Source organism: Quercus robur, chromosome 12, assembly GCF_932294415.1.
Source record: "Quercus robur chromosome 12, dhQueRobu3.1, whole genome shotgun sequence".
Taxonomy (NCBI): domain Eukaryota; kingdom Viridiplantae; phylum Streptophyta; class Magnoliopsida; order Fagales; family Fagaceae; genus Quercus; species Quercus robur.
The window spans coordinates 31401350-31427988 of record NC_065545.1 but is presented as its reverse complement, the minus strand read 5'-3'; the positions used below and the strand labels follow the sequence as shown (position 1 = coordinate 31427988).

General features: G+C 35.5%; 2 protein-coding genes across 4 annotated transcripts; one reads left to right on the top strand and one right to left on the bottom strand.

The window, feature by feature from the left end:
- The first annotated feature begins 4769 nt into the window (after positions 1–4769).
- Positions 4770–10424, top strand: LOC126708961 (thylakoid lumenal protein TL20.3, chloroplastic). 3 transcript variants are annotated; one of them, XM_050408994.1, is made up of 7 exons: positions 4770–5037; positions 5147–5329; positions 5412–5441; positions 6311–6417; positions 8312–8346; positions 8451–8579; positions 9882–10424. In XM_050408994.1, exons 1-7 carry the CDS (start codon positions 4895–4897, stop codon positions 10071–10073), a joined length of 819 nt encoding a protein of 272 aa, XP_050264951.1. In that variant the 5' UTR covers positions 4770–4894; the 3' UTR covers positions 10074–10424. The 3 variants fall into 3 exon arrangements, with proteins under 3 accessions (XP_050264951.1, XP_050264952.1, XP_050264953.1); XM_050408995.1 differs by having other exon boundaries at positions 4890–5037; positions 5127–5329; XM_050408996.1 differs by having other exon boundaries at positions 4891–5037; positions 5130–5329.
- LOC126708960 (uncharacterized) lies at positions 6508–8157 on the bottom strand. Its single transcript, XM_050408993.1, has 2 exons — positions 8064–8157; positions 6508–7907 (listed from the first exon to the last, which is right to left on the bottom strand). The coding sequence occupies exon 2, from the start codon at positions 7844–7846 to the stop codon at positions 6872–6874; it is 975 nt and encodes a 324-aa protein (XP_050264950.1). The 5' UTR covers positions 7847–7907; positions 8064–8157; the 3' UTR covers positions 6508–6871.
- Positions 10425–26639: the final 16215 nt, after the last annotated feature.

The window sequence follows — 26639 nt, the reverse complement described above, 5'->3', positions numbered from 1 at the left end:
TTTTTTTAAAGAAAAACTCATCAAATTTGGTTGTTTCTGGGAAATTACATGTATGTATCCATATAATTAAAAGATAAAAACATAAATAATCAATATACATGTAGGAGCCCAAAAATGCAAAGCTCACTTAGAATGGTGAAGTCAGATTCTTCAGGCTCAGTGCAATTAATTTGTTAGAGTATGGGCTTGCAAGGTCAATTTTGATGCGTAATTATGATCCTGCTAGAGGGGTAATGGAGTTAGAGCTTTAAAGGTAATAAAAGAAACACAACGATAGAGGAATAACACTTCCTCAGGTCTGGTCGAGGAGGTAATATATAAAAAAAAGTTTCAGTGTTTAATACATAGTTTGTTCTTCAATTTTTATCTCTTTCTTTCAAGTTTTCATCCCCTTTCTTGGAGGTATTCCTTTCCTTTATATAGTCCTTAGGATTGCATCTTAGCTCTCCATTTGTATAGCCAGGTTCTTCCTTTGGATGCTTGTCCCATTAGAGCTGTGCTGGAGATGGTAAACTGTGTTGCAAGCTGTGAGGCTACTATTCAGGGGTTACTCCTTCATTAATGCAGCCACCTAAGTTGGTATAGTGCATTAAATGTGGAGGTGATGACTATTTTATTTAGATACTTCCTTTTTTCTTTGTTCACTTGTCCCTTCCTCCTCCCTTGGTTTCTTGTCTCGTAGCACCATCAACTTGCTTGAGAATTCCCAAGGGATGCTTGCGCCTCGAGATCCTTGGGAGGTCGGCCTCTTTATCTTTCCTCCTTGGGCTTAGGCTCGTAGGTCGGGACAGGATTTGATGTGCGTGTAGCCCTTTTTGCCTCCTCGGGTCGGGCCACAGTTTCTATTCCATACTTGGTTTCTCCCCTCCCACAATATATATATATATATATATATATATATATATAAAATAACAACATAACATAAGAAATTAATAAAAATATAATAAAATGTGATTTAAAAAAAATTAAATTAAGTAAATAATTGTAAAAGTATTAAAAATAGAGAAATAATATGTTCACAATACTTTCACAACAAACTTAAGTGGTAAGTTGTTATTAGTTGTTATAGGTGGACAAAAAAGTACTCTCTTCGTTCCAATTTGTTTGTCTTGTTTGAATAGTCAAATTTTTTAAGGGAACATCAATTATTGTCTTGTCTACCTTATAAAAATATATAAGTATATAAAATTACCTTTAAATAAATTTATCATTTTTTTTAAAAGAGTTATTCTTAATGAGGCAACTAAAAAGGTACCCCAATTGAATTGATTTAAAAAAAATATATATTAGTTAGTTTTCTTTACAAATAGTTTTGAAAATAAAGTAAGGGTATAATAGGAATATTAGTAAACTAATAATTTTTATTTTTAGAAACAGGATAATATTTTAGGACATCCCAAAATGGAATAGAGGACAAATAAACTGGAATGGAGATAGTAATTTAGAAGATGGATTTAAATTAGAACCAATAACAATTTATCACTTATGATTTGTTGTGAAGCTGTTGTAAATATTGTTGAGGGCCATTTGTGATAATCCAGGTAGAAAGAAAGAAAGCCCAATAACAAGGGCAACAAAGAATTGACAAAGCAGACAGCAAAACCATTAGGTCCAAGCGGCAGGAATAATGGATCGCAGGCCCAAGAAATAAACAAATGAGTTTTGAAGAGGCAAGTGGGTTCAAAGAAGCCTGGAAAGAAAGAAATAGCATCCCATGGGCAGTGTATGAGGTAGAAAAGCGAGAAAGGGTTACCGCAGACCCAAGGTAATGCAAACTAAGAAAGTAAGAGATTTATGGCAGGCCCATAAACCCTAAGGATGAGAATAAGGTTATTGGGTTAGGGAAGCCCAATGAAGTTAGTAAAAAACTCATGGGAGTGTGGAATTAGCAAAAGGGCCGAGGAAGCCCAAAGAAAGCAAACGGGCCAAGGATGCCCAAAGGAAAGTCAAAAGGGACATAGGAGCCCATAAATAAAAGCAAACCAGTGGCCATGCCAAGCCACTAAGAGAAGGAATAAACGACTGGCTAAAAGAGGCCCAGCAGGATTAAGTTATTACAGCAGGAATAACAGTATGACATTGCAAGAAATAAAGGAAACCAAGGAATGGGCCAAAGAAATGTAAGACCCATCATCAGATAAAGCCCAGCTCTTGAATGGAGTGAGAAAACAAAGAACAGCCCACATAAGAAGTCAAAAAACACAGACGGCGAGCCTCCAGATCACGGCAGACGAATGGGCAGCAGGCAAGTTTTGGACGCATATGAAATGAAGGCACGCGTAAGGCCCAGGCACCTCCAGCTTGTACCCAGCCAATACAGAGCATGGTGAGGTCGGGGGGTCAGAGGATCAGAGGGCATGGTTTGGTGGTGGGGAGAGGAGAAAATCTATTTTTATGGTTTCGGCTCAAGCCCTTTCGAGGAGGTGTCCTGCTGGGATGGCTTACTACCCAGAAGAGGCAAGCTGAGTTGGAACCATTAAGTGCATACCATGAGGGATAGGGAGAGAGAAATAACCCAGATCATGGCAGGAAATGGTGTCACGGCAGACTAGAAAACAAAATACACTTCCTTGTCTAGCAATGGGAGGACGACACACAGGCGGAACAGTGATGGTCGGCCAGTACACCCAGACCAGACAAAGGAAGTTAAGGGTCAAAACGGTAAAATCGGGTCACGGCAGGCACTATAAAATGAGGGTCTTGCCGTGAACAGAGGGGAGGACAACGGAACTCGGAGAAGGGAATAGAAAACTTAAAAGAAAATAGAAGAGAAAACAAAGTGAGAAGAAAGAAAGAAATAGTGAGAATTAGAAAGATGGGCATGCACCGGTAGATTAATCCCTTTTCTCCCTCATGAAATTCGGCCCTCTATAACAAAAAACTCAAAAACACCTACGCAGAAAACCGCTCAGGCCCGTTTCCCTCAGAGTTGTTAACCTCTACGGCAGGATTCTTTCTTGAGAGATTGACTGCTTTGAGGAGGGACGTTCTCTCGTTTGTGGTTCTGCTCCCACAGATTGAATTTCCAGTCGATTCCCTCTAGTATCCCAATTAACCCATGATTATAAACATTTGATTTTCTCTGTTATTCTTTTTTCTTTCTCTTCCGTAAAAAGAAAACAAATAGCATTGTTATTGTAATTGATGTTAAGGGTTATTTGGTCAATTCCTCATTAAAGTGGTTAGATATTTTATGTTTATTTTATTATTATTATGTCTGTCTGCCACAATTCGTCTGAAACAGTTTCGCCTGTCGTGAACACATCCCTGGCAGATTTGGCCTTGTTTGTGCACAAGTCGGACCAACTTAAACTGAAGCTGGGCCGATCCCGACTCTCTTATTCAGAAAACTTGGGCTTAATGCAGTAGGAGACAGCCTAATACCACTAGCACAGCCCACCCCCTTACAAATATATTATGTATATATTACTTCTCTTAAAAATATGGCAATATACCTAGCTAAAATGTTATTATTTATGTGTTATATATATATATATATATATATATATATATATAAGTAGGGATAAGGGCCCAAAATTGTATATTGGGTCTTGGGCTTTGGTTGAAGACGTTGATTGGTTCGAGGACGAATAAATGATAGTGAGAGTGTTAAGTTCAGAGTCCCCTAAGTAATATGCAAGTGGAAAGGTTGGGAAATGTGGTTTGAGGAGGAATATCTTCTCGGATAAGCCAAGTACAGATCGAATGCATATCCTATCACTTAAAGTGACCTTCCAAGAAACTCCTCTGTTGGGGGCATGCGTTACAAACATACTGGAAGAATGGGAGTTAGGAAATATCTAAATAAAGCTGCTGCCATCGCATTGAATACACCGCAGCTAACTTTCTAGTCGCATTTATGTGGAGAAGACTACTGAACAGTGCTGCATTGGCTATCCCAACTCATAAAGCGCTAGAAAGGATGTCCGATGGGACAAGCACTCGAGTAGTGGTTTAGATGATCAACAAGTGTAGGATCAAGATTGTCAAAAGGGAACTATATAATGTAAAAAAACCCTCCGTAGAAAAGGGATCAGAAATTTGTAAAAGGAAGCACTATAACAACTTAAACTAGATCTGTAATCTTTTTCAATCAATATAGATTGGAACAGACCTCCTCGAATTGGGCTAAGGACAAATTTACTTAGAGAGCTTTATTCCATCTTTGTTTAATTATCTTTTGAAATTCATCCTAACTATTAAGTCATTTAGTCATTTATTAGAGCCTAGTTCTTAAACACACTTTCTACAAATTCATTGTATTGAGTCTATTGGGCTTGGATCCAATCACACTTTGGGCCAAGGATCAAATCCAGTCCTTAATATATATATATATATATATATATATATATATATATATATATATATATATAACACATAAATAAAATAGACTTAGGCCCCGATTGTTTTGACTTTTGACAAAATAAATTTTATGGAAAATGTCTTCCTCATTTTCAAATATTTTGGGTAGCTTAAAAACTAGGTTAAATCGAAATCATTTTGCATTGTCGAGGACAAACACCCTTTTTGATTTTGAGGCTGAAATGTTTTCAATGAGATAAGTGTTGGAAAATATTTTCTAGCATATTTTTAGGAACACAGCTAAACATAAAAATATATACAGATTTCTCTTAAAATGTTTTTAGCTAAAAATATTTTACAGAGGATAAAAAGATTTCGCATGACATCTTAAGTACTTTAAGGACCAACAAGTGGCATAACAACAACCAAAATCCAAAGGAACATGTGTGCTCATCTCAACCAATCCTCTGCTAGCAAAACAACTGGTTGCAGGGAAAGGAACATCTCACATGTGAGTTAATCCAAAACCAATTATCACACGCCCTTTACATCACTCTGTCTTGCATCTTTTGCAGAACATAAGAAAACCGTAATGGCATTCTCTATCTCCCCATTATCCATAAAATCCCTTAGCATTTCATCATCAAATTCAAAGGTTGCAAATTCCCAGCAGTCCCTCTCAAAGCCTTTTGCCATAGTCAGTCAGATAGACCCAAAGAAAAAAGACTTTTCACGGTAAGTACATATATTCTAGGTTCTAGCATAAGTTACTATTCTCAACATATAGATAATAGTTCATAGCTTACTGAATTTTGCTTGAAAAGAAGAATTGTTCTGAAACTAGGTACTCGATTGCCAACTCAGAATCAAAGAAATGGAGGAAAGTTGTTTCCACTGCACTGGCAGCTGCAATTATTACCTTCAGCTCCAACATGTCTGCTGTTGCTGATCTCAACAAGTTTGAGGCAGCTACTCGTGGTGAGTTTGGGATGGGCTCAGCAGCTCAATTTGGTTCTGCGGACCTCAGGTATAATTAGTTCAAAATGACGGTATATTTGTCAAAAATTTTGGGTTCTGAAAGTAGTAAAATTTTTCAATTTGTTATGCAGGAAAGCTGTACATGTGAATGAAAATTTCAGGTGATTTTCTATCTCTGCTACATTATTATTGAACGATATAGTCCATCATCTATAAAAAGAAGTTACAAGATGATTATCAAATTCTTCATTGTTTTGGTGCTTCATGAAACAAAAGCCCCAACTTTAAAATAGTGTAAGACGCAATTAGCTAAGTAATTTATAGGACAAATTACATATGCCACCCAAATTGTATACCTTAAAATATGGAGCTAACCCGTGGTTTCACTAATATTGCTTTATGAGGCATATCCACTCATTTTTACGGAATTTGATAATGTGGCAAATGCCAATAACACATTGAGAAATAATTTAATAAAATCACTGTTTTACCTGAAAGATTACTCTTTGTGAATAGACACAAACCCAAATGAGGATTGAAGGAGAAAGTTAGAGAGGACTAGAAAAAGGATAAAACGATCTTTTTCTTCAATTCTTTCTCCATGGATGTTGGCATTTGCCACATCATCATATGCCGTTGGCGGCTTTCATTCTCCCTTAAGCTAAAGAAGCTTTACTAATAGAAAAGGGCTTAAGGTATATGATGCTAAAGCTCTTTGAATGCTGCACGAAGTTTAATCTACCCTAATTTAAAATTGTAATATTCTTATTGCACCTTTGATTTGAAAAGAAATTGTTGGAAAGAAAAGTAGATATTACAACATCCATGCCTCTGTTACATGATTTTTTTTTTCTTTTCCTGTCATTCAATTATTATAACAGACTTGAAAAAACAACTAAACAAGAAGTGAGAATTTCTAAATTTGTGCTGTGTGGTCAGTTTGGTAGCAAACACAGAAATTTCTTGATTCGATTTCCTTAGTGCAAACATGTGGTTATAAACTTATAATCAATCTATATGACTGATACAGAAGAGCCAATTTCACAGCTGCTGATATGAGGGAATCTGATTTTAGTGGTTCCACATTCAATGGTGCATACCTTGAGAAAGCAGTTGCATACAAGGCAAATTTTACAGGTAATCTTGTTGCCATCTCAACAATTTATATTATGAAATGGCAGACAAAATATTTACATGAAACAGCGGAGCCATGTACTAGAAACTGAGTTTCCAAAATCACGAAAGTAACTTCTTTTGATAACAGATGATAGACAACATATACACGAAATAATAGAGCCATGCAACTAGAAGCTGAGTTTTAACATCACAAAAGTAACTTCTTTTGATAGCAGGTGATAGACAACATATACATGAAACAAAAGAGCCATGCAACTAGAAGCTAAGTTTTAAGATCACAAAAGTAACTTCTTTTGATTGTAGAAAAATCATCTTGTAATACTTCTACATCAAGAATTCTCATTCTATCTCTCACCCTAAAATGATATTAAATCCATCTAGAACAGGAAGTTACTGCTTGTTTCCTACACTTTTAGTTGTACCACCGGTTTTGAAGGTTCTATTCCTGTTGCCTCTAGTTGAAGGTTCTCTTCCTTTTGCCTCCATTCCTCCATGGACATTTTGGTGCAGCCATCAAAGCCTGCACTACTATCCTGGGCCCTGGAAGTACCAAACCAGCAGAAACATTTTCTTGCAATTTACCTATTCTACCATTCCCTAAAGATTTATCCTTCATGTCAATCACATTAGAATGTGCAGATTCTTTGGACTTTTGCTTAGAACGATGCAGATTGGACTTGAAAGTGCTTAAAACACAATCTTCCTCCTCAACGCTTCTCATGACCCTTTTCTGTACATTTTGCACATATGAACTCTTGTTACCCGAATTATTGCTTCCAGAAGCATCAATGGCCACTATCGCGCAATCTTCCTTTCTAATAATTTGTGAAGATTTCAATCCAGAATCTAAAGGGTAGCTTCGAAATTTAGCTCTTTTCCGAGGTGGATATAATTTGCACAAGGACTCTTCCTCATCTTCCTTTGACAATTTAGTATTCTCATGGCCTAAAGTATCAGTGGCATTTGGCAATCCAACTCCCACAGAGTCAACTGTTGTTAACCCATCCTCTTCCTTACTAATTGGTAGAGTATTAGTTCCACAACCCAGAGGGAATCTTCGAATTGCAGAGGTTTTTCGCCGAGGTGGGTATGATATACTCAAAGTCTTTTCCACATCTTTCTTTGACAATGTAGTGGTTCCATGCTTTAAGATATAAATGGCTTTTGGCAACCCAACTCTCTCAGGTTCCACAATTCTTGACCCTTCCTTCTCATGAGAACTAGTCAACATAACAGGCTTGTTGGGTTCTTTTTCTACATCATGAAGTGTGCATAGCAACAATGATTTCTCTGAATCTTGCAACACTTTAGGGACAACTTTACTAGATGGACCACATCCCTTAGGAAAATCACGGTAAATCATCACCTTCCTCAGCTTATACTTGATTGGGACACTAGGAGAAGAAGCACTACTTGTTTTTGAAACCATTCTTGAGTATCAAAAACCCCAAATGCCAATGTATTCACTGCTTTTTTTTCCAGATTCAATTCTTGTAAAAAAGAAAAAAAAAAAAAAAAATCACAAAAACAAACTGATTTTATCTACAAATCATGCTCTATTTGGAAAACAGGAGAATAAAAATAAAGATCAACAAAGAAAAAGAACGAAAATTGATAATGACAGATTTTCTTTTTAATATACTGACCTGCATCGATTTTCCCTCTCTGTTTTATAGCTCCTTTTTTTAGGGTTTTGTTTTTCTGTCAGAGGCCGAGTAGGATTAGTGTTTAAAGAATATATTTATAGCTTAGGGGCCTAATTTTAAGCTCTAATTGTCATGGGTCGGGTCCAGGCTGAGATGAAGTAGTTATAGGACTCATATGGGCCGGGTTGGACTGGGCCAACAAATGGACTTATGTTTTTTTTTTTTTTTTTTTTTTTTTTTTTTTTCAGGTGCGGATTTGAGTGACACGCTGATGGACCGCATGGTAAAAAAAAAACTATGAGATTAGTTTTGGAAAATGTGTGTTATTTTCTGATTGATTAAAAAATTGTGAGGAATTATAAATGTAATCTTTGAATTTTTATATAGGTGTTAAATGAAGCTAATCTGACAAATGCCGTGCTGGCTAGAACGGTTCTGACCCGCAGTGACCTTGGGGGTGCCCTCATTGAAGGTGCTGATTTTAGTGATGCTGTTTTGGACCTTCCACAAAAGCAGGTATATATTGTTTACAGTAGGCTTACTTTTGTTTCTATTTGTATCATTATTGTTAGAATTGTTATTTAGAATGGAACAAGATTTTTTTTTGGATTTTAAAGTTTTAAATGATGTGACATAAATAGATAAATGAGATAATTTCAAATAGATAATATCCTTTTTGGTTGAGATTAGTTGACAAACTTTAGGATGTTAGTAGTTGCACTATATAAGTAAAATTACAATTACTTTCCTTGCTTTACAAGTAATGAGCCTACATACAATAAGCTTATGCCTCTTGGCCATAATTTCTCTAACAATTATATATATATATATATATATATATAGTTCCAATACGCCATTCTTTTTAAGTTAGTTCTTCATGAGTATCCATCAATACCTATTATCTCTTTGAGGTCCAAACTTCCATTATGTGCTTTGCAAAATTGGGAGGCACATCACACACTAGATGGTATATGAGCCTTAAAAACATCCTTTATCATGTACTTGCAAAACCATTGAGGCATGTCCTACCTGAACAATAAGCATGCTAAATGTTCAGGTAAGCATATTTGATATTAAGCATTAGCTGTCTTTAGTCTTGAAAAGTTACATAAGGATTCTGTCAGTGTCATTGACTAGCTAGTATCAAGAAGAATAGCTCAAATGACTCCGTGACAGTGATTTGTAGCTTCTTTGGCAGCCAGCTGGGTAAAAAATGCTATATTTGCTGATCCTTAGCATTTTAAGTTTTTTGGATAGACATTCATCTTCCAGCATAAATATTCAAACTTTTCTCGAGCTAGGAGGTTTTGCCTTCCTCTACTAGGTAAGGCTTAAAGTTTTATTATGCCCAGTACTCGGTAGGCATATACAGTATAAAGTTTAGCACTCCAAGTATTTGATGAAATGTCAAACACACTATATGGGTTGATGAAAGAGCTCACTCTCTCATGTTTTCAAGAGAGTAGTTGTAGTATACTTGTACTTGGAAAACAAATTGAAGCTTATATTTTTGGATTGCTATATCTCTTCCCATTTTGTTGTTGGATGAATCTAACTATTATTTAGACAAACTCTGTCTTGTTATATGATTGCTTTGGATTACTCTTTTTTTTTTTTTTTTTTTTTTTTTTTTTAAATTATTATTATTATTATTTTTTTAAAGACCAGAAGTGAGAGAAAATGTTTGTTTTTGTTAGAAAATAATGGTTAAGTGAATATGTAACAGATGATCTTTTGTCATATACTTGAGTATTTCCTATATACAATGATTACTCACTTCATTCAACATTTTATTAATCTTTGGGTTTGTTTATGTAGGCTCTTTGCAAGTATGCAAGTGGCACAAATCCTGTTACGGGGGTTAGCACCAGAGTAAGCTTAGGTTGTGGGAACAGTCGACGCAATGCTTACGGTACCCCATCTTCTCCTCTATTAAGTGCTCCACCAGAGAAGTTGCTCAATAAGGATGGTTTTTGTGATGAAGCCACTGGTCTTTGTGATGCAAAATAATGTCAAGATACAGTCGTTAGAGGGAATGACATTCATTTAGCTGAACAAAGATCCATGTGGGATACTAAAATAACAAAAAAAAAATCAGTACAGAATTAAACTTCTTAATTCCATAACTTTGTAAAACATATGGAACAAGATGGTGAATTCATTTGTGTGAATTTTTGAAAAATTATGTTTAAAACAGTTTTGTCTAATTGCTCCATAATTGCCATAGTTTGTATGTGCTAATGCCATCTTTGTTCTGTAAAGTGAGAAACGATGAAAAACAAAGTGCAAGTTCACATTGTTGATAGGGTGTAAACATTTCTTGACTATTTCCTTTTGGCTGAACATATACAGTCTTGATCACACTATGTTGTAGGTAGTCTAGCTATTATCCAATCATATTGCCAAATTTTCATATTTAAACTGTAGTTTTTGATAGACTTTGGTGTTGGTGGTTAACATATATCAGGGTTGGTCATAGAACCAGTAAACTGAACTTTCAAAAATACCATGTTTTGGATAGACTTTGATGTTGGTAGTTATACTATGTTGAAACTAAGAAATCCCTATCTATTGCTCCCTACATGTATGCTAATAGGTTAGTAATATAACTACCTGAAGATCTTACCTTCTGTTTAGATGGTACTTTTGGATTCTGAGATAGGAACAAGTAGGATGGACGTTTAATATCAAGGTGTTCGGCTATTAGAGAATGACACCTAGACAATGTGAGTATGTAGATTGATAGAGAATATTACTAGAGGCTTTCAAGTTGATGTAGAAAATGTGGGGATTTTGAAATAATTAGGAGTGATGTTCTGTAATATATCATATATGTTGCAAATAAATATAGTCTTAAATTACTATTTTGCATATCAGCCAAAAAGAAATTAGTATTGTGCATGGAGGGAATAAACTTCATATATAGTACTTCCGGAAGGATCCATATCTTATAAAAAGTGATTTGCTTAAGCTTTATACAAGTATAAATGGCTATAGTGAAATAAAAGCAAGTCTCCAAACTCCTGAAACTTGTATGATTCATTGGACTTCCTATAATTTATCAGAAAAGGGCTTTCTCCTCTAGGCACCAACCGATTTTCTTAGCGTCTGATCCCTGCTTTCACGCACCACAAATAGCAACCCTCAAGTCTCATCATCACATCCCCTGCTTCAGAAGAGTGAGTAGATTATGTTATAACACTTTTCTTTTTGTGATAAATATTATAATATTTCAACTTTGTTAGATAGAGATATAAAGGCTCAAGCCTCGAGTTTTCTGTAATTAGTTTAGATTTGAATTAGGACCTATTTTTATACAAGCAGCATAATTTTAATTCTACTTGTATTAAACTTACCTGTAGTGCACGTAAAATAACCACAATGTTAATTTATGGCTAGCCTAACATTACACTCTCTCTCTCTCTCTCTCTCTCTCTATATATATATATATATATATATATATTCTAATTGTAATACACTATTAAAGACAGTTTGGAGTAATGTCTCACAAATTTCCATTTATTAGTCGAACTATTGATAGTTCCACAAAGTTGTCTAATTCATTCATACCCCTCACTGTGACACTATCTTTAACCAATGTAGTCCACCTTCCGAAATGGTATCCTCAATAGATGTCTTCCGAAATGGATGTGCTCTATTACGATCGTCAATGTTATTGTCCTTCGTCCACCATTCATTGTTTTGTCGCTACTAATAGTTTCTATCTTGCATCATTGAGTCACTGCTCCTCTATTGTTTTGCCCCAAGCAATCGATGTACCCATTCTCCAACCATAGTAGTTATCTACTGGTCACAAGTGTAATTGTTCTCCAGCCATAGTTACTATCTTCCAGCTTTCATCTGTCATTGACCATTGTGTGTCCCACTTTACATCATGTCAATTCTTTCTACATTTGATTTGGTCCTTCATGTTTAACCTTTCCTTCACAATTTATCATTCCAAATTGAAGGCTACTTCAAGGTTCCGCCTTAAAGTTTGAGAGAAGATGTTAGAGATTCAAGGCCTAGGGCTTGAGCTTGTTGTAACTATTTAGATTCAATGTACTAGGACCTACTTGTAGTGCAAGTAATCATATTCTTATAGCCTTAGTTAGTCTCTCTCTATTTATGCCCCCAATGAATGCATGATATTACATGATTCGAGATAGTAATACATGTAGCCACTAAAAGCTTGTCGCTTTAAAACTAAATCGTTAAGCTGAACTACATTAATTTCTACATACTTACATTTTCTCCTTGTATCATTTATAATCTCAACAAACAATTCTGATAAACTATCTGTCTGAGCTATATCTCACCAATTCTAACAAACTTATCTACGGGAGCTATCATTTTCGTGGGAGATATACTCATGAATTTCCCACTATCTCCAGCCTACAAAGTTGAACAAGGATTTTTTGGTCTTCCCCACCAAGACCACTACAATGACTAAAGCTAAAAAGGCAAATATGACATCCATGTGCAGCATCTAGCAAGTAAATTATTGATGTGCAGTTCTGCATGTGATTTATTGGACCTTTATTGCTGACCTTGTAGTCCCGGTCAATAAGCTGATGCAACAGTAGAAAAAATAGATTATGTCATCCTAATTGCCACATCAGCACAATAACCATTGATAATCCTAACGTCTATTAACCTATAAAACGGTGAAAGCAAATTCAAAAAAATTCAAAATTTTAGAATGTAATTGGTGAGTCAGATTTGGGTTTAAATATAAATTTCAAAATCCTCTCTCTTCATTTTCTCCCTTTTCTCTTCTCTTCATCTCTCTCTCTCTCTCTCTCTCTCTCTCTCTCTCTCTCTCTCTCTCTCTCTCTCTCTCTCTCTCTCCATTTTCTCTTCTATTCTGCTTTACCTCCACCAAATTTGAAAATCTCTATTTCTTCTAACACACCTTTATCTTTTTTTTTTTTTTTTTTTTTTTTTTTTTTTTTTTTTTTTTTTTTAATCTGATTCATTTATTGTTGAATGTTTTTGAGATTTTTATAATGGGTATGAAGCCCAGTACCAGTAGAGTGTGCGTGTGTGTCAATGGCCAAGGACTGGCTGGTGGAGATTTTGTTAGGTTGTGTCCGCTGATGCCAATGTTTGGTTGTTGGGTTTATCGGTTCCTTGTGTTATGTTTTTGTTTTCATTTCATGAGTTTAACAATTTGGTTTGAGTTTAAGATTACAGAAAACAACGTAGGGAAGCTTAGAAATACAAGAATTTAACAATTTTGTTTGGTTTTCTAAACTTCACCTGTTACCTGGTTTGAGTTTAATATAATCCCTTTTGTATTGTCATTTGGGATTGGTAGTAGTTCCTTATTTTTTTTAATTTTAATTTATTTTGGAAATGCACAAAAATTGTTTGTGAAAATAAGTAAATAACTGTTAGAAAATTTGAAGCTTAATGCTAAGCCATTTTATATGCAAGATTTGCAGTTTTCAAGGAGATTCATCAAGTTGATAAATCTTAAACTACAAAAGAGATCTACATATATCAAAGAGATCTACAAAGCAAATTCTAACCAAACGCAAAAGCTACAAAAGCTATGGCACTACCAAAGAAATCTCGCAAATTCTAGCCAAATGCAAAAGCTACAAAAGCTACAGCACTACTGAAAAAATCTCACAAATATGAATGCTGCAACTCACATATATCAAAGAATCAAACCACAACACCTCTCTAATTTTATTAACCACAGCCCAAAGAGAGAGGTAGAGCCTCTTTTACAAGTTGAATTTGCTATGACACTGCTTATTCAGGAATTGTAAAATCTTAAAGCTTCTAAAGATGAAGAAAACTAAATAGAACTTAGTTTTCTTATTGATGAGTAAAAGTGATTACAAGCAACTAAGAATAGATAGAAAAAATCTAATCCCTTATATACAAAATCTGGAAAAGAAATAAGCAAAACTAACTAACTTCCTTGATTAAGCGGGAAAACTATTTTAATCTAACCACTAATTACAAGCTAACACGTGGACTTAATTCAAAACAGACATTAGAACTAATTTGTCTATGCGTTTCGCTAAAACAATTACTAGAGAGATTGCAAAACACAGTTGTGTCACTAAGTGTCAGGTCCTCATTTACACAAAATGACCTCGTTTCTTCTTCAGTCTCACTCAGTCTTCTTTTGCGTTTTGTACTGTGGACCTGTATCTTCATTTCAACAGTAGTTAATATGCCAAAGTTGATTTCCAAATTTTTTTTGAGTCTTCTTTTGCACACACACCTCTCCAAGCAAAAAATAGAAGTCGACTAGATCCAATAGAGATACACGTAGCTTTAAACCAATGGTCTTTCATGCTTACAAATCATATCAGGATTAGCATTCACAACAACTGCCCTCCCAAGTATGGAATGTGATCCAACAGTATCTACAGAAAAAAATAAAAAAAATAAAAAAAAAAGTTAAGAAAAAATTAAGATATCCAAGCCAACAATTTAAGTAAACTAAACATATTGCAGGAACATATTTGCAAGAAAATGTTTCCCAAACAGCCTATTCACTGGGAATGTGACGAGGCTTTTCTACTATTTTTAATTCCTCCTTTACTCTATGTTCCCCCTTTTTTTTTTTAAGGAAATATTTGAAAACAGAAAATTGTTGGGTGCAAAGCATCGTGTGGGTCCAGCCCACATGCATGGGTCAAGCCCATATATGAGCTTGCTTCCAAAAGTCTTCAAGTCAGCCATGCCTCTTAATAAGACTTGACTCAGGCGTGTCTAACACATTGAAGGAAGAAAGAAAATTGGGTGAAGCAAAAAGCAAGGGTCATTCGGCCTAGTGAGTAGAGTTGAAGTAAGAGAGCCATATTCGGCCATTTTGGTGTGAGTTCCAGAGAGAGCAAGACATAGAGAAAGAGAGAGCTTCAGCTTGAGAGGAGTAGTCTGTGTAAAGAGATAGAGAGAAACACAGTGAGAGTGTGAGAGAGTGAAAAAGAAAAAGGAGACATTTTTCTTTGCTCAAGTTATACACAAGGAAGATAAATTGGTGGAGTTCTCATGGAGTTTTTGAGTACTACAACCATGGAGAGTTGGAGTATTCAGAGGAAGATTTTGTTACTGGCTTTGTGGTGAGATTGTATTTACTCATTGAGATTTATTTTTTGTATATCCAATTTATTGTGGACTCAAGTTTAGCATAAACTTGATAGTTGTAATCTCTATTTCATAGTGGATATTTTTCGGAGTTATCTCGTGGTTTTTCCCTCTACACTGGAGGGTTTTCCATGTAAGATTTAGTGTTCTTGTGTGGTTGTGTTTATGTGGTACTTGCTGGAATTTTTTTTGTTTCCATAATATTGCTATTGCTTGGTATTTATATATTTTAATTCACACTAGACAAAGAGGGGATTAGGATTGTTCCCCAATAAGTGGTATCAAAATTTTTTGGTTGCTTGGATGATTTGATTGTCTTGTGTTGGATTAAATGGATAATATGACTATGAATACTATGGTTAAACTCTCAGCATTGAATTATTCGATATGGAAGCCGATGATGGAGGATGTCCTTTATTGCAAGGATTTACATGAACCTATTGAGGGTGATAGAGTCAAGCCTAGTGATTTGTCAGATAGAGACTGGGAGAAATTAAATAGAAAAACTATAAGGTGTATTAGACAATGCATCGATGTCAATATTTTTCACCATGTGTCTCAGGAAACAAATGCAGAGGTTCTTTGGGAAAAATTAAGGAGTCTTTATGAAAGAAAGACAGCTCAAAATAAAGCTTTTATTGCAAGAAAGCTTGTGAATTTGAAGCTTAAAGAGGGTAAGTCCATTGCCGAGCACCTTAGTGAGTTCCAAGACTTGGTTAATCAGATGGGTACAATGAAGCTAGTAGGAGATGATGAGTTGCAAGCTTTATTGCTTCTGAGTTCCTTACCTGATAGATGGGAGACTTTGGTAGTGTTACTTAGTAATTCTGCTCCGAATGGTGTGTTACAACTTGCCATGGTTAAAGATAATTTGCTTAATGAAGAAACTAGAAGAAGGGATATGGGCAAGGATATTGCACAGGCCCTTATCACAGAGAACAAAGGGAGAAGTAAGAGTAGAAGTTCTAAAAGGTCAATATGTTTGATAGGACAAAAACGTATTGACCCCTTGTGATGAATTAATTGATTAATTAGCCAAGTTTATTAATTAATCAAATTAACATGCAAACGTGTGGTAGCACAAACAAATCATCAATTAAACTAAGTATGCAACGGAAAATAAATTGACACGGTGATTTGTTTACAAATGAGGAAAACCAACATAGCAAAAACCCCACTGGGTTATTTTAAGGTCATCACTCTTGAGAATCCACTATTATCACAACAAGCGGTTACAAGTAAAGGAATCTCAATACCTTATACCAACCTACAGTTGAACCCTTACCCCAATACCCAATTTGACTTGTTTTGTAGTAATAATCTCTCCTTGTAATGCATGGCTTCCAGTTCGTGACTAACCAATTGCGCGGATCTTAGTACGCAACTTCAATCACCAACTAGAGAAAGTTGTTGGCTGTAAAGTTCTTTAGTTCATTACATGATGAAGATCTAGAAGATGCTTGGTCACAAAACCCTACGATGCATAAACACAACAACTTTTTCACAAGAAAAATGAACTAGGGTAAAACTCTGTCTCTAGTCACAATTTGCTTGAACAAACTTTGCTCAACACTTGTGCAACTTGTGTCCACTTTGGCGGCCCTTAAAATAATCATTTTATATGTCTAGGGTTTTGAGAAAAGAAAGTCCAAACATACAATCACGGATTAGAGTCAAAACAGAACTGAAATTTTGTTTTTCATAAACCTTGACAAATACCCTATTTGTTGAGCTGCTGTCGAGCCATGGAGCTGAACAGCTCTTCAAGCTCGATAGATGGCTAGCTGTCGAGCTAGCTGTCGAGCTTTAATAACAGACACTTTTCAGACCTGAATCTTGGACAGACTTGCATAGTTTCAACACTTGATCTTGAAACAAAGTTTTTTGAAGTATTAAACACATCCTAGATCTACCAAAATACAAGTAAAGTACGTTTTGTCAAAGAATTAGCCAATTACATAAAATAGTGACATATGTTCTTAACAAGTGAATCACATATGTCCTAACAATGTTGAATAGGTGATTGATTTAGCTACTTCCTGCCATGTCACTCCTAGAAAGGAGTTATTCACTTCATACAAAGCGAGAAACTTTGGGAGAATGAAGATGGACAATGATAGTTATATGGACATTGTGGGAATTGGTGATATTTGTGTTAGGACTAATACTGGATACACCCTGATTTTGAAGGATGTGAGACATGTTCCAGATATTTGCCTAAATTTGATTTCCACTCACGTTCTTGATAAAGAAGGTTATGACAATTATTTTCATGATGGAAAATGGAGGCTTAGCAAAGGATCATTGGTGTTTGCTTGAGAGAAAATTTGTTGTACACTTCACAAAACACAAGTAAAGTTATGCAAGGATGTTGTTAGTGCAGCTTAGGAGGATTCTTCGCCTAACTTGTGGCATAGACGGCTGGCTCATATGAGTGAAAAAAGGTTGCAGATTTTGGCAAAGAAGTTTCTCATTCCCTTTGCCAAAGGTATGTCACTAAATCCTTATGACTTTTGTTTATTTGGTAAACAATATAGAGTTTTATTTAATATACCCTCTACTAGAAAACCCAACATATTAGATCTTGTTTATTCTGATGTATGTGGTCCCATTGATGTTGAGACTTTAGGTGGCAATAAATATTTTGTTACATTTATTGATGATGCTTCACGAAATGTGTGGGTTTATGTTTTGAAAACTAAAGACCAGGTTTTTGAGCACTTCAAGAAATTTCATGCCATGGTGGAAAGAGAGAAAGGAAAGCCTTTGAAGTGTCTCCGTAGTGATAACGGAGATGAATACACATCTAATGAATTTAAGAGTTACTGGTCCAAGAAAGACATTAGACATGAGAAGACAGTTCTTGGTACCCCACAACAAAATGGTATGGCAGAAAGGATGAACCGCACTATTGCTAAGAAGATCAGATGTATGTTGAGAATGGCTAATCTGCCTAAGTCATTTTGGGGTGAAGCTGTTCTGACTACATGCTACCTAATTTATAGATCTCCATCAGTTCTTTTGGATTTTGATATTCCAAAAAGAGTATGGATAGGGAACGATGTTTCTTACTCTCACTTGAAAGTATTTGGGTGCAAGGCATTTGTTCATGTGCCTAAGGAACAAAGATCAAAACTTGATAGTAAATCCACTCCATGTATATTTGTTGGATATGAAGATGTAGAATTTAGCTACAAGTTATGGGATCCAAAAGAAAAGAAGATGATCAGAAGTCAAGATGTAGTTTTTCATGAGAATGAAAACTTGACAGACTTTGAGAAAACTAAGAAGCCTAAAGCTATAGCTGAAGGTAATCCTGATCTTACACCTACCTCTTCTTCCTTAGATAATGCCACAAATAGGGAAGAGGTACAAGATGAGAATTATGGTGATGAACCAACTAAATTTGATGCTGATGAGCTAGCAAGTGTTGATGGTGATGATGTGACAAATACAGATGGTGTTGAGTAGAAGGAGTAGCCTCCTCCACTAGAGATGGTAGAACCTCAAGTGAGAAGGTCTATGAGAGAGCGTCGTCCAACGACTAGATACCCCACCTCTGAGTATACTATGATTACTGAAGATAAGGAGCTAGAAAGTTTTCAGGAAGTACAGTCTCATAAGGATAAGCAAAGCTGGTTGAAGGCTATGCATGAAGAGATGAATTCTTTGAACAAGAATAAGACTTATGACTTGGTGGAACTTCCTAAAGGTAAGAAGGTATTGAAAAACAAATGGGTGTTCAAGTTAAAGAAAGATGGTGATAAGTTAGTGAAGTATAAAGCTTGATTGGTGGTCAAGGGTTTCAGTCAGAAACAAGGGATTGATTTTGATGAGATATTCTCTCTAGTAGTCAAGATGAGTTCCATTCAGGTAGTTCTAGGATTAGTAGCTAGCTTGGATCTTGAGCTTGAGCAACTTGATGTGAAGACTGCTTTTCTTTATAGTGATTTGAAAGAAGAAATCTACATGGATCAGCCAGAGGGATTCAAAGTGAAAGGGAAAGAACACATGGTTTGCAAGTTAAACAATAGTTTGTATGGCTTGAAGCATGCTCCAAGACAGTGGTACAAGAAGTTTGACTCATTCATGGTGGGTCATGGGTACACAAGGACAAATGCAGATCATTGTGTGTATGTTAGAAAATTTTCCAATGTTAAATTTGTTATTCTTCTGCTATATGTGGACGATATGTTGATAGTAGGACAAGATACAGCTGTGATTGGAAATTTGAAGAAGGACTTGTTCAAGTCATTTGATATGAAAGACTTGGATCCAGCAAAACAAATTTTAGGTATGCAGATTCTACGTGACAAGAAAGTTAAGAAACTATGGTAATCAAAAGAGAAATATATTGAGCAGGTTCTTGAAAGGTTCAATATGAAGCATGCCAAGCCAGTCAATACACCTCTTGGTTCTCATTTCAAGTTAAGAAAGAGATCTTGTTCTTCATCAAAGAAAGAAAAGGGAGATATAGCGTCAACCATTTATTCCTCAGCAGTTGGGAGTTTAATGTATGCTATGGTTTGCACATGACCAGATATTGCTCATACAGTTGGTGTTGTCAGTAGGTTCACGGTTAATCTTGGAAAAGATCACTAAGAAGCAGTGAAGTGGATTTTCAGGTATTTGAGAGGTAGCTCTAAATTATGCTTGACTTTTGGTGATTCTAACCCAGTTTTGGAGGGTTATGTAGATGCAGATTAGGCAGGTGACCTTGATGGTAAGAAATCTACATTTGGGTATTTATTTACTTTTGCAGGGGGAGATGTATCATGGCAGTCAAGATTACAGAAGTGTGTTGCCTTATCTACAACTAAGGCTGAGTATATTGCAGCTAATGAAGCAAGTAAAGAGATGCTTTGGTTGAAACGGTTTCTCCAAGAATTGGGTTTAAAGCAAGATGAGTATGTAGTTAATTGTGATAGTCAAAGTGCTATAGACTTGAGCAAGAATTCTATGTACCATTCACGCTCGAAATACATTGAGGTGAGATACCATTGGTTGAGACTAGTTGTTGAACAATAATCATTTGAATTAGAGAAGATTCACACAGATAAAAATCCAGCTGACATGTTGACCAAGGTTGTGTCTAGAAAGAAGCTAAAGCTTTATGCCGGGTTGGCTGGCATGAATTCTGATTAAAGACTTGGGTTGAAGATCTCCTCCGTAGTGGGCTGGAGGGGGAGATTATTGGGTGCAAAGCATTGTGTGGGTCTAGCCCACATGCATGGGTCAAAGCTCATTTATGAGCTTGCTTCCAAAAGTCTTCAAGTCAACCATGCCTCTTAATGAGACTTGACTCAGGCGTGTCTAACACATTGAAGGAAGAAAGAAAATTGGGTGAAGCAAAAAGCAAGGGTCATTTGGCCTAGTGAGGAGAGCTGAAGTAAGAGAGCTATATTCAACCATTTTGGTGTGAGTTTTAGAGAGAGCAAGACACAGAGAAAGAGAGAGCTTCAACTTGAGAGGTGCAGTCCATGTGAAGAGATAGAGAGAAACACAATGAGAGTGTGAGAGATTGAAAAAGAAAAATGAGACATTTTTCTTTACTCAAGTTACACACAAGGAAGATAAATTGGTGGAGTTCTCATGGAGTTTTTGGGTGCTACAACCATGGAGAGTTGGAGTATTTAGAGGAAGATTTTGCTACTAACTTTGTGGTGAGATTGTATTTACTCACTAAGATTTATTTGCTGTATATCCAATTTATTGTGGACTCAATTTTAGCATAAACTTGATAGTTGTAATTTCTATTTCATAGTGGATATTTTTTGGAACTGCCCCATGGTTTTTCTCTCTACACTAAAGGGTTTTCCACGTAAGATTTGGTGTTCTTATATGGTACTTGCTGGAATTTTTTTTGTTTCCATAATATTGCTATTGCTTGGTAGTTATATATTTTAATTCACACTAGACAAAGAGGGGATTAGGATTTTTCCCCAACAAAAATAACCACTCAAATTAAAAATGCAAAGTTAAATTAGCTTGTTCCCAAGAATAGAAATAAACAAACCCCAAGCTTTTCTCCTATTCCCACCTACTACAAACAGAGGGTCATGTGTTCAGGCCGAAAGTTGTGTTCAGGGTCATATGGCTAACGCTCCTTCCAAAATCACCTTTAAGCACCTATGATTCCATGAAAATGGTGGTTACAACTTAAATTCGGCATCAAGTTTTTCCTTCTATTTTCTCTGGAACCGAACAAAGGCTAAGAACTTCATTGATGATTCAGAGCACTATAGACGGAAACGCAAAACAACACTTAATTGAGTAAAAATGTAAAACACTTTTTGAGCTTTTGAAAGGAGAAAAAAATTTTGTATAGCAATGGAAACAGTGGTTAATTAAGACATTTACAATTGATTTCACATCCAATTTCTCGACAATCAAACAGAGGCTAACACTAATACATAAGTTCAGTAACTTAGAAAGAGAGAGGGAAAGAAATATTAGAGGGTGCGATTTCATTGTCACCTTTTGAACCTTGTGGATTTTCTTCAACCTGTGCATGCTGATGATCTACAAAATTAAACACAAAACATGAGAGATGAAATTCTAAGTTTTCAGTGATAACCAAAAAAATGAAAAAAGCTACAAGAAGGTGAAAAAACCAGTGAGACCATGGCTGTGTCGGCTGGGAGAGAGTTACAAGAATGTGATTTTCATTTTTATGTTGAAGAGGAGAAATGAAATATAAGAAATAAGCGGATGGATTGAAATTTGAAATTTGAAATTAAGGTGGGCCCGAAAACTTTTGAAATTGGTGAAAGAACTATTGAAAACAGCAAGCTAACGGGAAAGTTAACGAGAAGACCAGCATTTGCCATTGTTGTTGAGCTATACTATTTAAATGATGTCAGCATTTTCATTTTACATGTTTTGTTCTTATTGGCTGGGACTACAAGGTTAGCTTGGTGACCTTGTAGTCCGGGACTGGGCAAGAATTTCCCTCTTATATATGCCAATCTAAGTTGGAGCCCTTTGAGAATCTAGCGGTGGATAACCATCTCCAAATCTTAAATTTGTACAATGTAGGTGTAAGATGTGACAAACAAAATGGTAGCTAGGCATGGTTTGGTTTTGAGAATTTAGGACCTTTCCTTCATTTTTTTCCCTCCACAATTATTTGTATTAGTCAAGCTGGACCTTCTTACTATCTTTTTTACATTGTAAGGACAATGAGGTTTAGAATTGAAAAACAACTTACTTTGATTGTCATCAGAGTGAATTTTATTGTTTATTGGTCAATTAGTAATATATAATGGGGGTATACAAAGGGATGACTTCTAAAACCATCCTTTATTTAAATGACAAAGTTCGATAATAACCTACAACTCTACTCAATATCTTTTTATTGGATGTGAATTTTGACAAATCCATTATTGTATTATATTTTTTTCTTAAATCTTCCATGTCTATAAACTTTTTAGAAGATCACAGATCAATAGGTATGTTATTAATCAAATGTTTAAATTTCAAATTGTTATAGTCTACAATTGTGTATTAAAAAAATTTTATGGATTGAATAGTAAATAATATCTGATTGGCATGAAATTTGACATGCGTGTTAAAAACATAAAGAACATGCAATTTAATTATTAGATTTTTAAAATATGTAGCAATATTAATTTTTTGAGTGAAAGTTGTAACCTTATTTGTAGCCAAACTTTGTCCTTATTTAAAAGGGAGAAATACCACTTGGCTCTGAAAGTGGTTTGATAGGTATATGCAGCATATACACACAATTTCCTAGGGGAGGGCCACAGAGTGTGTAAATTGAAGAATTGTAAGGTTGCAGTTTGGGAGAGTTTGATAAACAATTTTTGTTTTACACTTTAAAAACCCCCCCCCCCCCCCCCAAAAAAATCAAGTTACAATTAATTAGGGTTTCTCAAAATCATTTATATAGCCTTGATCTACTAAGGACCCAATTTGGGAAAGATAGAACCGTAACAAGGATGTCTAGTGAGACCAAACACATGCACCTCCAACCTAGACATATCTTTACTAGTAGTGAGATGTGGTATTTAATAGGGTCAAGAGGACTTGGATTTGGTAGGAATTATCCCTCAATATCAGACTCTTTTTTGTTGTTGTTGATTGAGGGTGAGGGATTGAGGGGACATGCATCTAGAGCAGGAGGGAGACTTGGATTGTTGGGGGGGGGGGGGGGGGCAATGGCCCCCCTAATTTAAAAATACACACACACACACACACACACACACACACACACATATATATATATATATATTGGCACCAATTTTAGTAATTTTGTTCTATAAAATCGCACTTTGCCCCCCTTAACATTATCATTGATTTTTTTAAGAGTACTACTCTAGCCACAAACTTTTCTATAATATTTTTACAACAGTTTGTGGTAGTAAAATTTTATTGGTTTGCATCTGGGCCCATCACTTACATCACATTTTTATTTAGTAAGAACATTCTTATTAAGAATGCTAAAAAGCTAAATTTAGCACCAACACAAAAACACCCATTACATCAAAGATCTCATACTTCAAATATTTTGACACTCAGTTACAGTGAGCTGTTATCTCTACTATAGTTGGTTGTTATAATAAAATAATATTAAATTAATCCATCTCCTTTGTTTTGTCTTTCTTTTGCTTTTCTCCCTCTCTATGTCTTTGAGTCTCACTTCACTTCTCCCTCTCATCTTCTCTCTATCTCTTCTCTGTGTCATCTTCTTCCTTTCCCTTTCTTCTATTTTTTTTCCTTCTTTTGCTATGGTTGAAAATATCTCTCTTTTCCTATTGTGTGTATGATTTTTGGATGATTTGGGTTTGAAAGGTTGGATTTTGTGGTGGTTATTGGTTTGATTTTGGCTTGTGGGCACTAAAGCGGTGGTGGATGGGTTGTAGTCATGGTGGTGGTGGTTTTTTTTTTTTTTTTAGTAGGTTGATTTATGGCGGTGGTGGATCGGGTTCACGGTGGTAGCAGGTAGTGGGTGGGTGAGTGGGTTTTGGGTTAGGTGGTTGATGGTGGGTGGGTATGGTTTGTGGTGATGGTGGCTAATTGTGGGTTGATTTTGGGTTGGGGTTTTAGGTGATGGCAGGTGGGTGGGTGAGTGGGTCTTGGTTTATGGTGGTTGATGGTGGGTGGGTGTGGTTTGTAGTGGTGGGTTGATTTTGGGTTGGGATTTACGGTTATGGCAGGTGGGTGAGTGATGGTGGTTGGCGATCATGGGTTTGCTAGGTTGAGAAGAAAAAATGTGTGACTTTGTTGGTGATTTTGGTTCAGAGAAGAGAGGGAGATGGGTTTGTCTTTTAGTTTTGAGTTTGTTTTTGTTTGTGATTTTGGTGGTTGAAGGTTGGGGTTGTGGGTGGTGGTGGGCGTGGGTGTGGGCGGTGGTGGTTTGCGATAGTGGCAGTGGGTTAGGTTTTGTAGTGGGTTTGTGAGTAGTGGAAAAAAATGAGAGGAGAGTAAGAATAAAAATAATTTTAAAAAATAAAAAATAAAATATTTTATTAAAGTGGTAAAAAATATAAAACTTTTGATATTAGGTGTATTATAAAACATGGTGTTAAAATAAATAAAGTAGTGTTTTGAGATGCTAAATGCTATATTTTTTAGCATTCTTGATGAGAATGCTCTAATAACCACTTACCAGATTAATAATTTGTCAAAAAAGTTTGTAATTCTAGCATTTTCCTCCTTTTAAAGGTCACATCTAAAATCTAAAGCAAAATAAACAAGTCCAAAAAAATTATTTAACAACAAAAATTACCAATAGTAAAACTAAAAACAATTAAACTCAATAAATCAATTTTACCCAAAATAAACAACTGACTCTTTAAAAAAATTTAAACAAAATTATATTGTTCATACCTAGATGCACACGTTTAAAAAAAATAAAAAAATAACCATTAGCTATTAAGCAACTAAGCCGAAAGTTAGAGTCGCCACATGCAATTAACAGCAAAATTGCCCCTAACTTCAAGTCTTGGCTCCCATCTAAGGGAGAGTCTTCGGTGGATTTTTTTAATTATTATTTATTATAAATTCTTCCATGGATCTTCTGCTTCATATTTGTGTATCCTATCAAATCAGCCTTGGTGGGCCCTATAATTTGGTCCTAATGGGCTGGGATGGACTGGATTCCAATTCTAGGCTTGCTAGCCCGAACCCTCTCGTACGCATATATTGTGTTACACCACATATATGCCTTTAGAATTCAAATTCACGTATTCCCTATAGAATATATATTACAGTTCATATTGGAAATTATATATGCCTATCTTCATATGCATAAAGGCAAAAAAAGATAAAACAGATCCAAAGAAAAAAAAGGACCACATTCTCAGTGTTTCCAAATTCATCCTTCCTTTCTTATTAAGTTATCGAAAGCCCACACGTATCACATGCATGCACCGGCCCCAATCATCCTATCTTTCAAACAATACCTAATCATTTAACAGGATCTTTTTCTTTACAAGACCACAACCCAACATTGTCATCAAAGGATTAATGGAATTCATATGAGAGAAAATTCACACTCCAATATATAGCATCCTTGAATATTTTCTGTTTTGGCTTATGTAATCTCATAGCTAGTTTCTATTTGATAAATTCCAAGATGCAAGCATTTGTGCAAAAATAGCTACAAAGCATGCTACATATATGTTAAATCAACATCTTTTGAAACAAGTATTAGGTTAATGGCGGCTTGAGTGTTAACTCACCTAAACTCACTACAAAAATTGTGGACTTTTGCAGTGTTTGATTTGTAGCGTTTTAAAAAAATGCTTCAATAGATAATGATATTGCAATGTTTTCATAAAACACCATTAAAAGAGATATATTTCAGCGTTTATTAGAGTGATTGTTGCTAATTTATTTGGATTTTGAAGCATTTTTTAAAAGGCTTTTATTAAAACGCTACAATAAGGATTTTTTTTTTTTTTTTTTTTTTTTTTTGTGCTAGAATTCTAAAACCTAAAACATTTGGCACAAAAAATTTTCAAATCCCCAAAGCCAAAAAAAAAAAAAATACTCCCAGGTTCACATTAAACCAAAAAAAAAAAAAAAAAAAAAACACCCAAAACACTTCCACGTTCCACTATAACTTCCCAATCATTTTTTTTTCCTCAAAAAAAAAAAAAGCCTAATGCCTAATTTTACTCTCCCCAATTTTTAATCTTGATCCCATCTTCCATTATCTTCTCGAAAAAATTCTCATCTCCCACTAAAAAAGAAAATCTCATCCTAATCCCATCTTCCATTATCTTCTCAAAAAAATTCTCATCTTCCACCAAAAAAGAAAATCTCATCTCCTACCAAAGTTTTTCTCAAGCTGTGGCATACCCACAAACACCACACCACTGCGGTTTAGCTCTCTCTCTCTCTCTCTCTCTCTCTCTCTCTCTCTCTCTCTCTCTCTCTCTCTCTCTCTCTCTCTCTCTCTCTCTCTCTCTCTCTCTCTCTCTCTCTCTCTCTCTC

Coding starts and splice junctions, on each gene's coding strand:
- LOC126708960 (XM_050408993.1), bottom strand. CDS start 7,846: ATGGTTTCAAAAACAAGTAGTGCTTCTTCTCCTAGTGTCCCAATCAAG.
- LOC126708961 (XM_050408994.1), top strand. CDS start 4,895: ATGGCATTCTCTATCTCCCCATTATCCATAAAATCCCTTAGCATTTCA. Junction 5,038..5,146: donor AAGAAAAAAGACTTTTCACG/GTAAGTACATAT, acceptor TTCTGAAACTAG/GTACTCGATTGCCAACTCAG. Junction 5,442..6,310: donor CATGTGAATGAAAATTTCAG/GTGATTTTCTAT, acceptor TGACTGATACAG/AAGAGCCAATTTCACAGCTG.